General features: G+C 40.0%; 1 protein-coding gene across 3 annotated transcripts in view; it reads left to right on the top strand.

Moving 5' to 3' along the window:
* helz2a (helicase with zinc finger 2a) overlaps positions 1–14582 on the top strand; it is a 120585-nt gene that overhangs the window by 26641 nt on the left and 79362 nt on the right. For all 3 annotated transcript variants that reach the window (XM_073061701.1, XM_073061700.1, XM_073061703.1), the window contains exons 3-5: positions 1648–2738; positions 5682–5865; positions 5984–6091. In XM_073061701.1, the coding sequence (XP_072917802.1) occupies positions 1750–2738; positions 5682–5865; positions 5984–6091 (1281 nt within the window). In that variant the 5' untranslated portion in view covers positions 1648–1749. The remainder of the gene's footprint in view (positions 1–1647; positions 2739–5681; positions 5866–5983; positions 6092–14582) is intronic.

Genomic DNA, 14582 nt, shown 5'->3' with positions numbered 1-14582 from the left:
AACTTCCAGAACATTTCCAGCATTGTGTTGGAGATTTTTATACACGTGTTCTGATCAGTCTTTATCAGTGATAATTAACATAGCCCAGAAAGGGAGTAGTTTAAATTTGAGGGCATAGTTTCTTCAGAATAGATTGTGCTTTAAATTTTTTGAGATTTAAAATATAAAATATTGTTTCTTATTTTTTCTTCCTTTATCTTCTACTGTTTATCTTGTGGAAAATTTTGTTTTCTTCCATAGAAATGTAGTAAACCTACAGCACAATACAGGTCTTTCGGCCCACAAAGCTGTGCCAAACAAGTCCTTACCTTAGAAATTACCTTGGGTTACCAATATTTTGCCCTCTATTTTTCTAAGCTCTATGTACCTATCCAGGAGTATCTTAAAAGACCCTATTTTATCCGCCTCCACCACCGTCACCGGCAGCCCATTCCACACACTTCATCTTTAATTGTTCCGAATTTGACTCTCATTCACCTAATTTGCATCTACATCATTCCTCTATACTGTTCAAAATCGATGTAAGTCTCACAGGTGAAGAAAGATGGTTTATTCTGATGTTCAACATGGCCTCAGTGCACCATTACCAGCTTGCACATCTCTTATAAACTGAAGAGAAATGGAAAGAGTTTAATTGGATGCACCCTCACGATGCTATTTTCTGGCAAAGTTAGTTTGTTTTTAGCTAGACCCAAAGCTAAAAAAAATAGCCCGGTGCAGGCTAGTCTTTGTTTACCACTTGCATGAAGACGATTTATACGTACAAATAAAAACATGAGGACTAGAAACCATGACTGACAAGCCCAAGTAATGTTGACTGGACTACTGGCGTGTAACAGAGTTTTCAGATTAATAATTAACTACATAAGCACTCTAAATAGCTGGTTCCCTAGCTGTAACTACAGTTCCAATCACTGTTGAGTTAGTAACAATTGAGTTGTCATAATTATTGACAAATATTCTTTGGAGCTGTTGGGAATGTATGTATACTTTCAAAACATGGGAGAAAATTGGAAAAAAGAATTAAGCATTATTATTCTGTCACATATCACTCAACTTTTCTTTTGAGGGAAGGAGAATTAGTTTTGTCAGGATTTCTAATTCTCCCATCCCTCAAGTTTTTTCCAGGCTTACCTCTTCGGAAGATCTCATCTCATGGGAAACCGTAAGGGATCTACTAAATCCTTATCTACTTGGATCTGCTTATTTATGCAAATAATGTGCCATGAAATGTGGTTATAATGTTGCATTTCTGGCTGTTTGATCTCCTGAGGAGAGGCATTCAGACTGAGTGGGAGGAAGCACAGTTTGGGTAGCTACAATTCCATTACTATATCTTGCTGGGATCCTTACCAGTTTCTGCTCAGCTAGTGACAAGGGGGAAAATCCACTAATGTTCAACTCTCTACCAACTTTGGCTACTTATTATTATTGATAAGATCTTAGAGAATAATTGTGTTCCTTCATGCAATTGATGACTTAATCTCAGCTGTAGTGAATTCTATTTTGAGCGTTTAATTAGCTTTATAACTAAAACTTGATACCTTCAATGCAATTGTGGCATTATATAAATTATATTAAGAAGATGTTCCTACTATTTTTCAATGTAGGATTTATGACAATAATGCTCATATTTTCCTCTTGCAGTGTTTGTTCGGTAACTCACTGGCTGGACGATAATTCCTCATTGGACAGTTAAATATTAGGCAGTGGAGAATTCCTTGATGTGTGCAGTTCCTCTGAGTGAGAATGAAAGGAGTGGAAGATCTCTTCAAAGAGCTTGATTTGCAGCTAATTTGCCTTCAATGTTCTGAGCCAACGAATGAGAGCAGCGTTGTTCTCAAAAATGTGAATCACGAATGCCAGCACCTCCAACTTGTTGCACGGAAGCCGCAAAGTGTATGGAAAATAATTCGGAGGCGACCAACTTTCATTAATCCTGTGCGCTATGAAGTATGTTGGTTCTACAAGGAGGGCACTGGCTGCAAGAAACATAGGAATAACTGCACATTTGCTTGGAGTAAGGAAGAAGCTTTGGTATGGAATTATGAAAAAGATAACAAAACTAAGCGAAGCACCCTGAAGAATTTAGTGGCCAAAAGAGCAAACAACATAAAATTGTGTTCCAACACACCTAGTGCAAAACAGCAGAGAGCTGAGGAAACCATTGTTAATGAATTTGAAGGACTATTTGTTGAAATATGTAAAGTTTGCTTCTATAAGGCACCTCAGCAAATAGCTGTTCAAAACTCTAATGGCCTTTGTTCACTTTCACCACAGCATAACTGGAAGCCATTATTGGTCCATATCCTTGCAGGCGCCAATGATATGAAGCAATGCAATGAAATTAAATCTCTCCCGTCCGGAGACAAAATCCAGTATTGTGATAAAGTAACTCGAGGACTATTTTGTCTACATGATGATTGCAATTTTGCTCATAGTGAAGTTGAACTGATGGTATGGATCTCCGAGGTGCAACAAGGTTTGAAGCGTCCCACGTTGCTTCAGGTATCACAGCAACGGATCATGAACGGACAGCCCGGAGCAGTACAGATGATAGAAGACAAGGTTAATTTCTACTGCAGAGTATGTCTGATAACCTTTTCTTCTCAGGATGGATTTGAGAGTCATTGTTCATCCATAGAACATGTTCAGATGGTCAAGACAGACACGACTGTTGAGTGGAAACACCGAAAACCACCTCTTAAAGGAAAAAACAATTACCAAATGTGTCCAAGGTAAATGACAAAGCAAAAATAAATCAACAGAGATTAAATCATAATTTTATAATATACTTTACATAATTTGCATTAGCTTACATTAGTTTTTGCATTACATTGGTCATTGATCATCCTCATCAAAAATAACATTCAGAAAGTTCCTGGAAGAGGATGTGGTAAAATTGTATCTGTTAACTATTGTGTTTCATGAAGTCTCCAATGAAAATCAGATAATATTGATAAAATCCTGCAGCATGCTTGAAATTAGACAAATTGCAGGACGTTTGGCTAGTCTCTTATTAGGAAGGCATCTTAATGGTCTGGGGTAAATACCAGGAGCCACCTGCGTTATGAGCACCCACCTATGAAGAATGTACAGAACGCATTTTGTTCTATGTGGAAAGAATCATATGACAGAGTTACAGAACTGCACAACATTTAAACAAACCCTTTAACGCACCACATCTGGGCCAACCTTTTTGCCTATCTCCACTCTTCCCTTTTGTCCAATTTAAGACCATATCCCTTCATGCTATGTACTTTTAAATGTTTGTTTAACTTTCTTAACCATAGTTCTTGCAACATCTTTGTGAATCTCCTCTACATTCTCTTCAGCACAAATATTTCCTTCTTATAATACATTGATCAGAACTGCATATAATACTCCAAGGACAGCCTAACTAGTATTTCATACTGCTGCAACGCAGTATCCCAACTTTTATATTCTACACCCAGCCCAAGAAGACAAGCATGCCATATGCCTTCTTTACCACCTTATCTGCATGTATTTTTACTTTCAGGGAACCATGGGCTTGGAACTCTAGGTCTCTCTGTTCATCAACATTTCTTAATCCCCTACCACTTACTGTATATATGCTGCCTCTGTCTGACTTCCCAAAATGCACACTTGGTGGAATTAAGTTCCACCTACCAACACTCTGCCAACTTTCCAACTGATCTATATCTTGCTATATCCTTAGACACCCATCCTTGCTATCTACACACAACACCAAGGTTTGTGTCATGCACATTCTTACTAGTTATTCCTCCTTCATGCACATCCAATTCTTAAATATATATCACAACCAACAAAGGTCCCAACACCAGTCCCTGTGGTACACTGGCCTCTGTCTCCTAGCATTAAGCCAGAATCTAATTAGTCTGCTCACCATGGATCTCATGTGCCTTAAACTTTTTGACCACCCTACCATGTAGAGCCTTATTAAATGCCTTATCAGAGTTCACATAGACAACATTTACTGCCCTGTCTTTCAGTCTCCGTGATAATATCCTCAAAAACGCAAACCAAATTTATAAGATAGGATTTCCCTTCTCCATAATCAGTCCCTGTCTTTCCAAATGAACACACATCTTGGCCTTAACATTTTCTCCAATGATTTCCTGACCATTGTCACAAGGCCTACTAGCCTCTAGTTAGGGTGAACCAGAAGATGAGTTCGGGCACTGCTAACTTCTGCTCGAGTGAACCTGAGTACAAGGGGAATGAGCCAAGGTATACAATTCAAATTCTCTGAAGTGGTGAGGCAATCAATTTTCCAACATTATTTCTGCTCCTAGTAACTTTGTGAAATCTAGTTATGTTTAGATGTAATGCCATACTGTGCAGTAATATGTGGTTTTATTTATTTATCCATTTGTTTATTTGTTTGTTTATTTATTGACTGACAGCACAGAGTAGGCCCTTCCGGCCCTTCGAGTTGCGCCACCCAACAATCTCCCACTTTAATCCTGGCCTAATCATGGGACAATTTACAATGACCAGTTAACTTACTAACTGCTATGTCTTTTTGAATGTGGGAGGAAACCAGAGCACCCGGAGATCCATGTTGTCATGGGGAGAATGTACAAACTCCTTACAAGTATTGGCAGGAATTGAACTCGGGTTGCTGGTATTCCAAAGCGTTGTGCTAACCACTACGCTACCATGCCACCTTGCATTACCATCTCAGTACAAGAAAAATTGTATAGCAATAAATTAAAATGTTCATGTACTGAGATAGTGCTAAGATGCTTCATGAATCAGAATCAGGTTTAATATCATAAGCATATGTTGTGAAATATAATACATTACAATACATAATAATTAAAAAAGCTATAAATAGTATAAAAGAGAGGAAAACAGTAAATATAATGCTAATACTGCACTGCAGGATTTTGCTCTTTATCTCCTTATACCTTGCTCATATTTCAGTATGATAGCGTATGAGCCTCCACACTAACTTTTCTTTCCTGCGCATTTCCAATACCAGCTGTGACAGTTTTAATTTTTTTCCTCATGTGATTGAATGGGAACTCACTTATTCTCAACATATCAATCTGATGATTTAAAAGCTTTGCACCTAAATTGTTTTGAAGTATTGCATCGTCCAGATGTTTAACTAGTAGGCAGCTGAAAAAGCAATAGCTAATGAGCTAAAAATAAAATAAAAAATAAAGCAGAAGGTGGAAATCAGAAATATCTATATTATTAGAAAATTCTGGAAACACAAAGTTGGTTGTGCAGCATCTGTGGGGAAGACAAGTAGAGTTGACATTTCAATTTGAAGATCCTTTGACAAAGCTGGGAAAGTGAGATAATAAAGGTAATTTTACTTCGGATAGAATTGTGTCAGGGATGGAAAGGATAAAAGGAGGAACTATTAAAGGGCGAGGCCAAGTCAGATGTGTTAGTTGTGGAGGTGATAGTATTTCTTTGTCAGTGCTATGTGCTACTAATAGCAGAGTTGTGAGATGAGCCAGTAGATCAGTCTGTACTAATGGGGGGGGGGGGGGGGGAGATAAATTAAGGAACCAATGAGCTGATAGCCTTGCAGAGGTAACTCGCATGACAACTAGGACTGATGTTCCTGAAATACCAGACCATTAATGCCAGGATAATTTCATGCTTACTGTGCCATTGCTGGACTTACAAAGCATTTTTTAAAATGATTTATTTTAAAGGGTAGACATTTGTGAATTTGGTGAGAACTGCATTCATGCCCACTCCCATGAAGAACTTGAAGAATGGCTAATGCGGACAGAGGTTGGACAGAATCGGAAGAAAACAGCAAAAAATCAAGGGCTTATTTCCTTTCGGGACAGTTTTCTTGAAGAATACAGGAACTGTAGGAATGAAATACTGATTGTAAGGTTTTTATTCATCAATAGCTATTTTCATTTTTCACCAGCACTGTCCAGTTTTATTGATATTTATTTAGAATTCAGTCACTATTACTGTAAATGCTTTATATATTGATTTACAGGTGTCGACAGAAATTAACGGAATAAACATATCATGTGATCGTGATTTAAGAGTACACCATTATAATAAAAAAAATAAACTCAAGTGGAACTTCCAGATTCAATCTCAGGTAGATATTAACTTTCCTTTTTTGATTGTATTATACAGAAAGTGAAAACAAGAAACAGCAAAAAAATAGCATAAGTCAATTCAAAGTTCTGAAGTCTGAGCGCTAATCTAATTGTCAGTAGTGGGCAATTAAACAGCATGATGAGGAGGATGCTCCAAAAATGTCTACATCCCCAAAAGAAGGCTGGACCCAGTTTGTAAGTTAAAGATGAGGCTATGTTCAGCTAGAAGAACTGACTGAATAATCTTACTTGTAGAATATACATAAGTCATAGAATCGTACAGCATGGAAACTTACCATTTGACCCAATTTATCCTTGCCAATCAATAGGCACTCTTTCGTATTAATCCTGTCACCCAGCATGTTTATGGCTGGGCAATTTACGTGCTCTTTAGAGACTTACTAAATGCTGCCAGTGACTCTGCTTCAAGCACTCGTTCAAGCAGTGCACTGCAGTTACTACTCTCTGGGTGAAGAATATCTCTAAATCTCTCCACCCCCAATCCCCCACCCTAAATCCCTAAAACTCTGAGCTACGTTTTTACTTGTCTCTGATAGGTGAAAATTTCCTGTGGTATGTTCTATCTGTATCCTTCGTAATTGTATATGCATCGATAATATCCCTTCTTGCCCTCCCCCTCTATGTTTCCTTGGTAAGAGTTTTTCTCAATCATGATCATACTCAGATTTTCACCACTACATATATTGTAAATATGGATGAATGTTTGGGATGTGTGGTGAGGTAATGCCAAGAGTTAATAGTATATAAAGAGCCCTGAAATACTGGTTATATGTTAAAAGATTTAATGTCTCTAACATATGAAATTGTGACATTTCTCTATTTGTTTAGCTAGGTAATAGCAAACCTAATAAATGCATGGTCTAATATAAAGAAAGTAGCATCAAACTACATTTTTATAAGACTTTTTTTGGGCTTCATCTTATAAGCTGACAAGTAACTGACAGATAGTATGGAGACCCAGGAAAAGTTCAGAAAACAGCCCTGAGATTGACATTTTTCTTAAAAGTGTGTCCGTTCTCTCCTGATCTGAAGATGAGACTGAATGAGCCAGTATCATTAGAGAAAATATCCTCAGCCATCTCGTCACTGCAGAGTGGTAAATCTCCAGGACCCGATGGGTTCCCTGTAGAATTCTTTAAATCACTTTTGTCACTGCTCTCACCTCAACTAACCTTGGTTTTATCTGATTCGTTTAAACAAGGTAAACTGCCAGCATCATTTAATGAGGCATGCATCATTCTTCTAGCGAAGAGAGGCAAAGATCCTCTTAGAGTGCTTTTCATACAGGCCAATCTCTCTGTTAAATGTTGATGTCAAAATCTTAGCTTAAGTTTTGGCCCGTAGATTGGAGAACATCCTACCCTCTATTATTTCTGAAGACCAAACCAGTTTTGGCAAAAACTGCCTCCCCTTTTTTAACATACGTCTTTTAAATATCTTATACTCACCTTCGGTTGGGATTCCTGAATGTGTTATCTCCTTAGACACAGAGAAAGTGTTCAACCGTGTGGAATGGAATTATCTTTTTGCTGATTTGGAAAAATTTGATTTTGGACCAAGTTTCATCACATGGATTAAACTGTTATATTCATGTACCACTGCCTCTGTTTTGACCAACTCTCAGCAATCCCAACCTTTCAAACTCAAACGTGGAACCCACCAAGGGTACATCTTAATCCCGTTACTTTTCGATCTGGCCATAGGGACACTGGCGATTGTGTTCCGCAGTTGTGCGGATCTGACGGGGATTTGGAGGGAGGGAGTTGAGCTCAAAGTCTCCCCTTAGGCTGATGACCTTTTACTTTTTATATCAAACTTGACCACCTCCTTAACACCCAAGTTCTCACTCCTTAACAAACTTAGCCTGTTTTCAGGATAAGAACTTAATTTACACAAGAGCGAACTTTTTCCAATAAATGGAGCAAGCATGAGCATTAGAGTTCCACAACCTCTCTTTTAAGGTAGTGAATAGCCAATTTACTTACCTTGGCATCACAGTAACAAGGAACCAGAAGCATCTTTTTGGAGAAAATTTCACTAATTTGTTAAATCATACAAAACAGAGCCGAGCACAGTGGTCAACCTTGTCCATGTCCCTGATGGGTCGAATTCATGTTGTCAAAATGAATATCCTTCCTAAATTCTTATACCTTTTTCAAACCGTACCAATTTTCATTCCTAAAGTCTTCTTTGACTCGCTAGACCCAGTCATATCATCCTACTTATGGAAGGGCAAGTGCTGTCCCTGACTGAATAAAGTCCATCTTCAAAAATATAAAAGTGTTGGGGACATGGCCCTGCCCAATTACTGCTTATATTACTGGGCAGCTAACATACGCTATCTCATCTTTTGGTCTCATTTCCACAACCAATCTGACTGTCCAATATGGTTGGCAATGGAGCTGAACTCTATTAGAATTTCTCTATTTCCGCACTTCCTGGATCTGCACTCCCTTTTCTCATGCCTAAACCAATTGCTAATCCTGTTATCAGACACACCCTGAGAGTATGGGTTCAGTTCAGAAAGTATAGTGGTCTTTATAGTTTATCTCTTTCAAGTCCTATTCTACATAATCACCTCTTCCAGCCTTCTATACATGATCCAACATTTCAAGACTGGTATAGATAGGGCATCAGGCACTTTAAAGATCTTTTTATAGATAACTGGTTTGCATCGTTTGAACAATTGTCTGCAAAGTTTAGCTTACCCAACACTCACTTCTTCAGATATTTGCAAATTAGACATTTTAACAGCTCTTTGTTATCAAACTTCCCTGAGGCACCTGACACAAATGTCGCTGATATGTTTCTCTGCATGAATCCATTGTGCAAAGGTCTAATACCTACTATTTGTGACAAGCTAGCGGCTCTGAGGTGAGCCCCCCTTGACAAAATTAAAACTGCTTGGTAGTAAGATTTAAAATTTTCACTGTCAGATGATGTATGGGATTCATTTCTCAAGTTAGTTAACTCAACCTCTTTATGTGCCTGCCACTGCCTGTTACAGTTCAAGGTCGTACACAGGGCCCATATGTCTAAAACTAAATTATCCTGCATTTACTCAGATGTTAATCCTGCTGCGACAAATGCAAAAGGGGCGAGGTTTCCCTTATTCACATGTACTGGACATGCCCTAGCTTGGAAAAATACTGGAGAGACGTTTTGCAAACTCTATCCCAAATACTTAATTACAATCTGGAGCGTAATCCTTTGATTGCTCTTTTCACCACCTCCGGAGAGGCGGACACAGACCTAAGTTAGACCAAATGTCGCACACTGTCTGATGCACCATCAAGAATTCTCTGAGACGTGAGGCGAGATATAGGCTTTTATTGACTGGAAGAAAAAACAAGCAGCAATTGACCACCATGCTACATCCTGGAGACTGAGGACAGGTCTCAGGCCCCAATCGCCTTTATACCGGGGTCTGTGGGAGGAGCCACGGTCAGTGGGAGGAGCCACAGGAGCAGTCAGCAGGGGGGTGTGTGTCCAGACAGGTATATGTAGTTCACCACACTGTCTTTTGCCTCTCTTTTGGCCAGGCACACAGTCTTGCTCAGGTGGAGGGATGCTGCCCCACTTGCCCATGCTCAGTGGCTTAGGGACATCATGTCCAGTCTATACCTTCAGAAGATCCATTATTCAACTCTCAGTTGGGACATAAAGTTCCAAAAGGTGTGGGGACCCTTTCTTGAATACTTTCAGAATTCTCAGCCAAACTAAAGCTTCATCCCTTCTTCCTTTCCTCTGCAGATATCTCTTTGACTTTCAGCCTTCTCCAGTAAAATTCTACAAACTCAGACGTGTAAACATGCAACAGTTTATGTGTTAGGAAAATACACCTTCTCAATATCAATGCAGCTCTGTGGGGATAAAGGTTCTGTTTAACCCTTTTTGCTAATGCAATGATGGCTTGGAGATGGGAATTGGTTGGGGTAGGTTGGGGCAGGGAGGCAACCAAAGCACGATTGTACTGTGGGTGCATCTCTTTCATAGATGTGAATTGTACATTTGTTATGTACTGCACAAACCTCCTTTGTACTATGCTTTCTTGATTTAAAAAACCTATAAAAATATTGCTGAGAAAAAAGTGTGTCAGTTACCACATTATAAATTTCTATTCAGAAACAATATAGGGCTGGAAGTGCTACATTGTACATTTTCATGCAATGAAAAAGCTGTGTACAAGGAGCTGGTGATAGCTTAAGGCAGAGATTTCAGAGTCAGAGAACATCCCATATACAGTATATCGTGCTGTCCAATAAGCTGACCACACACAATCATTCAAAAATGCCTTTTCTAGGCAATTTCCAGCAATTGGAGAAGTTTGTGCTGATGGATAAAGTTGTAGGTGGGAGTATGAATGGTGGGGATTGGTAGTTGTGGGCATGATACAGAGAGAATCATGGTGAGAAGGGATGGGGTAAAGGCTTGAAGTGCAGGTTGGATGAGAAAATCAAAATGTCTGCAAGCAAGATGAGGAGGATGTGATTGTATTGATGAGATAATCACTGAATGTGGCTGAAGAGTTGATGGAAGTTAGCTGAAGAGATATTCAAGATGCACATTATCAATAGCTGACTTGTGTTAACTGATACATGGAGACACTTGGGCAGTGCATGTGATTTAGGAGAACATGTATTTAAGTAAAGTATTTGCTTTGCTTCTGAAGGAAGAACTTATTGTGCAGCAAATGAATGATTCTTTGTAAGACCGGTTATGAATTGTACCATATGTAATGATGGTGCTCCACTCACAGCAGTAAGTATAGACATTAATATAGACACATGTTTCAGAACCAAACATCTTCAGTATTCATCACATATAAATTTTATTCTTTGAATTAACTCTGAGGGCTTGAAGCATTGGTGTCTTTTGTCTGCTGCAACTGAAACTTTCATATGTTGACACAGGAAGTCCATTTGGTCCATCCAGTCAGTGGTAGCTTTGGGAGCAATCTGATTGATCCCTTTCTCCTCACTCATTTCTCTATATCCTATTGTCTTTCTCATGCCTGTTGACTCACACTAATTCTGCTGCCACCCACTCACATGGGAGGTAATTTATAGTGGTCAGTTAACCTACTTAATGGCACGTCTCTGAGATGTGGGAAGAAGCCAGAGCATATGGGAGAAGTTCAGCTGTCAAAGAGAGAATGTGCAGTCTCAAGTAGCATGGGAAGATAGGTTACTGGAGCTTTGTGATTGCAGTATGTCTTGATAAAACTAGCAGAGTCTTATCTGCAAATTCTTGGTAAAGGGCTTTCCTGGTCATAATGTTCTTTGGACTTTTACCAACACTAACAGTGTCATTTGCTTTGTTAATGAGGGTGAGGCCTTGAGATAACGCCTGACATGTGGAGAATATGATATTTATAGCATGACTTGATAGACACGTTAATGGAGAACTGAACTGACTTCTCCCTTACTCGCTGAGCTCAGAGCCAGTCTTTGTGGAATTACGTCATTTTAATATACCCTAAAGTGACAGGTGAATCTTGCACCCAATCTTATCAGTTTGGGGTGTAATTAAATGATGTAATTCCATGAATATAATGGTTTTATATATAATGGTTAAATTAAATAATTAGTGCCAAAAAAAGTGAGGTAGTGTTCATGGGTTCAGTGTCCATTCGGAAAATGAATGGCAGAGGGGAAGAGGCCAGTCCTGAGTCATTGAGTGTGTACCTTCCTGATGGTAGTAATGTGAAAAGGGCAAGTCCTAGGTGAAAGGGGTGCTTAATGATGGACACTGCCTTTTTGAGGCACCTCTCCTCGCAGATGTTCAGGATACTACGGAGGCTAGTGCATATGATGGAGCTGAATAATTCTACAACTCTCTTACTTAGATCCTGTGTAGTAGCCCCCATAACCCCAGGGTCAGGAATGTTTCGGAGTGGCTGCAGAACATTCTCAGGGGGAAGGGTGATCAGCCAAAGGTTGTATTTCATATTGTAGAAAGAGGGATGAGATCTTGCATAATGAATATAGGCAGGTAGGAGAGAGCCTAAAAGGCAGGACCTCAAGGGAGTAAACTAGATGGCTCCCCATGCCACGTGCTACTGAGGGTAGAAATAGAAAAATCCAGGTAGTCCCCGAGTTATGAACGTCCGACTTATGGACAGCTCGTACTTACGAACTGAGGAAGGAGAACGCCGTCCGCCATTTTAAGTTGGATCGTGATGGGGTCCGCCATTTTAAGTCGTTGCCATTGACACTGTGTTGGGTGTTTAACTTTGTATTTGGCTTAAATTTTTCTTAGTAAGATTCACCCTGACCCCGCCCACTCCAACCCGTTCCGATCGGCTGGTGGTGCAGTGAGATCAGCGCCAGGCTGGAGAACGGAGTTTCCCGAGTTCGATCCAGTGATAGACCATTCCCGTGCTGGGTTGATGTCGATCCAGAGACTCCCGTACCATCCGTGCTGGGTTGATGTTGAGCTCGCAACTCAACTTCATTTAAAAAAAACACTGCCACCTCCAGTTTAAATTCCCATGTGGAATATTGTGGATGATCAAACACCCAAACCCAGCACAGCCCCCACTTGTCCCATTTAGACTGTCTCAATGCAGTAGTCCTTAGGACCCAGTGGACCTCAGGAGCTGGCAAAGCTCGGGAGCTGCCTCCCGCAGTGTTTCTGTTCCATTGACGGGAAGCAATCGCGATTGAAAATAAAGTGGAAATAATAAAGTGTTTGGAAAGAGGTGAAATGCCATCGGTCATTGGAAAAGCGTTAGGCTACAGTCAGTCAATGATTGGAACAATTTTAAAGGATAACGGATAAAGTGAGAATAATGGAGCATTTGAAAGGCGCTGCCCCGATGAAAGCTACAATTATTACTAAGCAACACAGTGGTTTAATTATTGGAATGCATACATTTCTTAAGTGTTTTATATGCATAGAAATGTAAAATATATACTATATACTAAGACAAACGTTTGACTAACTGACGCTAAATAATACCGGATGTACTTGTTCCGACTTCCGTACAAATCCGACTTAAAGACGGACTCAGGAACGGAACTCGTATGTAACCCGGGGACTGCCTGTAACTCAGATAAATGTGTGGCTGAGCTGCTGGTGCAGGGGGCAAGGATTCAATTTCTTAGCCCATTAAGATCTCTTCTTATGGTAGTTTTGACCTGTACTAGGGGGCAGAGACCAATATCCTGACTGGGAGATTTACCAGTGCTCCATAGGAGGAAGGGCTGGGGCTCTGAGCAATAGAGTAGTGGATGAGAAGGGGAAAATACAGTAGTCAATAAGAACAAGTTTAGTCATCAGGATTGATGGGACCAGAGTAGAAGTAGAGGAAAGTGTATTGGTTTAAATTGTATTTGTTTCAATGCACTGGTTTGGCAGATACAGCGGATTAACTCTGGACGTTGATTGGTTCTGGGGACAGTGATATCATAGCCATAACAGAAATATGGCTGATGGAAGGGCAGGACTGACAGCTCAGTATTCCAGGATACAGACACCACAGGTGTGACAGAGATGAGTTAAGAGGCGAGGACCTGCCTTCTTGATGAAAGAGGATATAACAACAGACTCAAGAGCAGGGGTTCCCAACCTTTATAGCAGCCTTCCCAACCACTAGTGAGAATTGGAAGGGCAATTGTGTAGAGAGTTTGCCCCGGTTATAAACATAATAGAGCAGTATTAGTTGGAGGTGTTAACTTGCCTAATATTTACTGGATAATCATAGTACGAAAGGCTTGAACAGAGTGGAATTTATGAAAATGTGTCCAAAGGAGTTCCTTGATCAATATGTAGAGGAAAGTACCAGAAAGGGTGCAACACTGTGTCTTCTCCTGGGGTATGAGGTAGGGCAAGTGTCACTGAGCACTTTGCAGCCAGTGACCATAATTCTATTCATTTTAAAATAGTTTTGGAGAAGGCTACAGACATTTTACAGCTTAAGATGCTGAACTGGGGCAGAACAAATTTTGGAGTTGGAGTTGTTAGTTGGGGGCTGGGGCAGGGGGTGGGGGTGGTGGGGTTTCCATTTTGCATAGATTAGGACTTTATTTCTTGGAACAGGAGATTGAGGGGTGACATGATAGAGGTATATAAAATCATGAGGGACATATACAGGGTGGAAGTACTGTACATAGTCTTTTTACCAGGCAGAGGATACTAAAAACAAAAAGGCAAAAAGGGCATAGGTTTAAGAGGTGAGAGATTTAAGAGAGACTTCAGGGGTGGTTTCCTCATGCAAAGGACATTGTGTATGTGGAATGAGCTGCCAGGAATAATGTTGAGGCAGGCATATTAACAGCATTTAAAAGCCGTTTAGGTGAAGACATGGATAGGAGAGGTTCAGAAATCTGTGGGCCAAATGTGGGCAAATGGGACAAGCATGCTGGGCAACATGTCAGTACGGATGTGTTGGGCTGAAGACCTAATGACTCTAAAGACTTAATTCAAATTTTTAGTATACTTGGCCTTCAGCCAACATTTGGCAAG

Source organism: Hemitrygon akajei, chromosome 11, assembly GCF_048418815.1.
Source record: "Hemitrygon akajei chromosome 11, sHemAka1.3, whole genome shotgun sequence".
Lineage (NCBI taxonomy): Eukaryota > Metazoa > Chordata > Chondrichthyes > Myliobatiformes > Dasyatidae > Hemitrygon > Hemitrygon akajei.
This window is presented reverse-complemented; position numbering and strand designations above follow the sequence as displayed.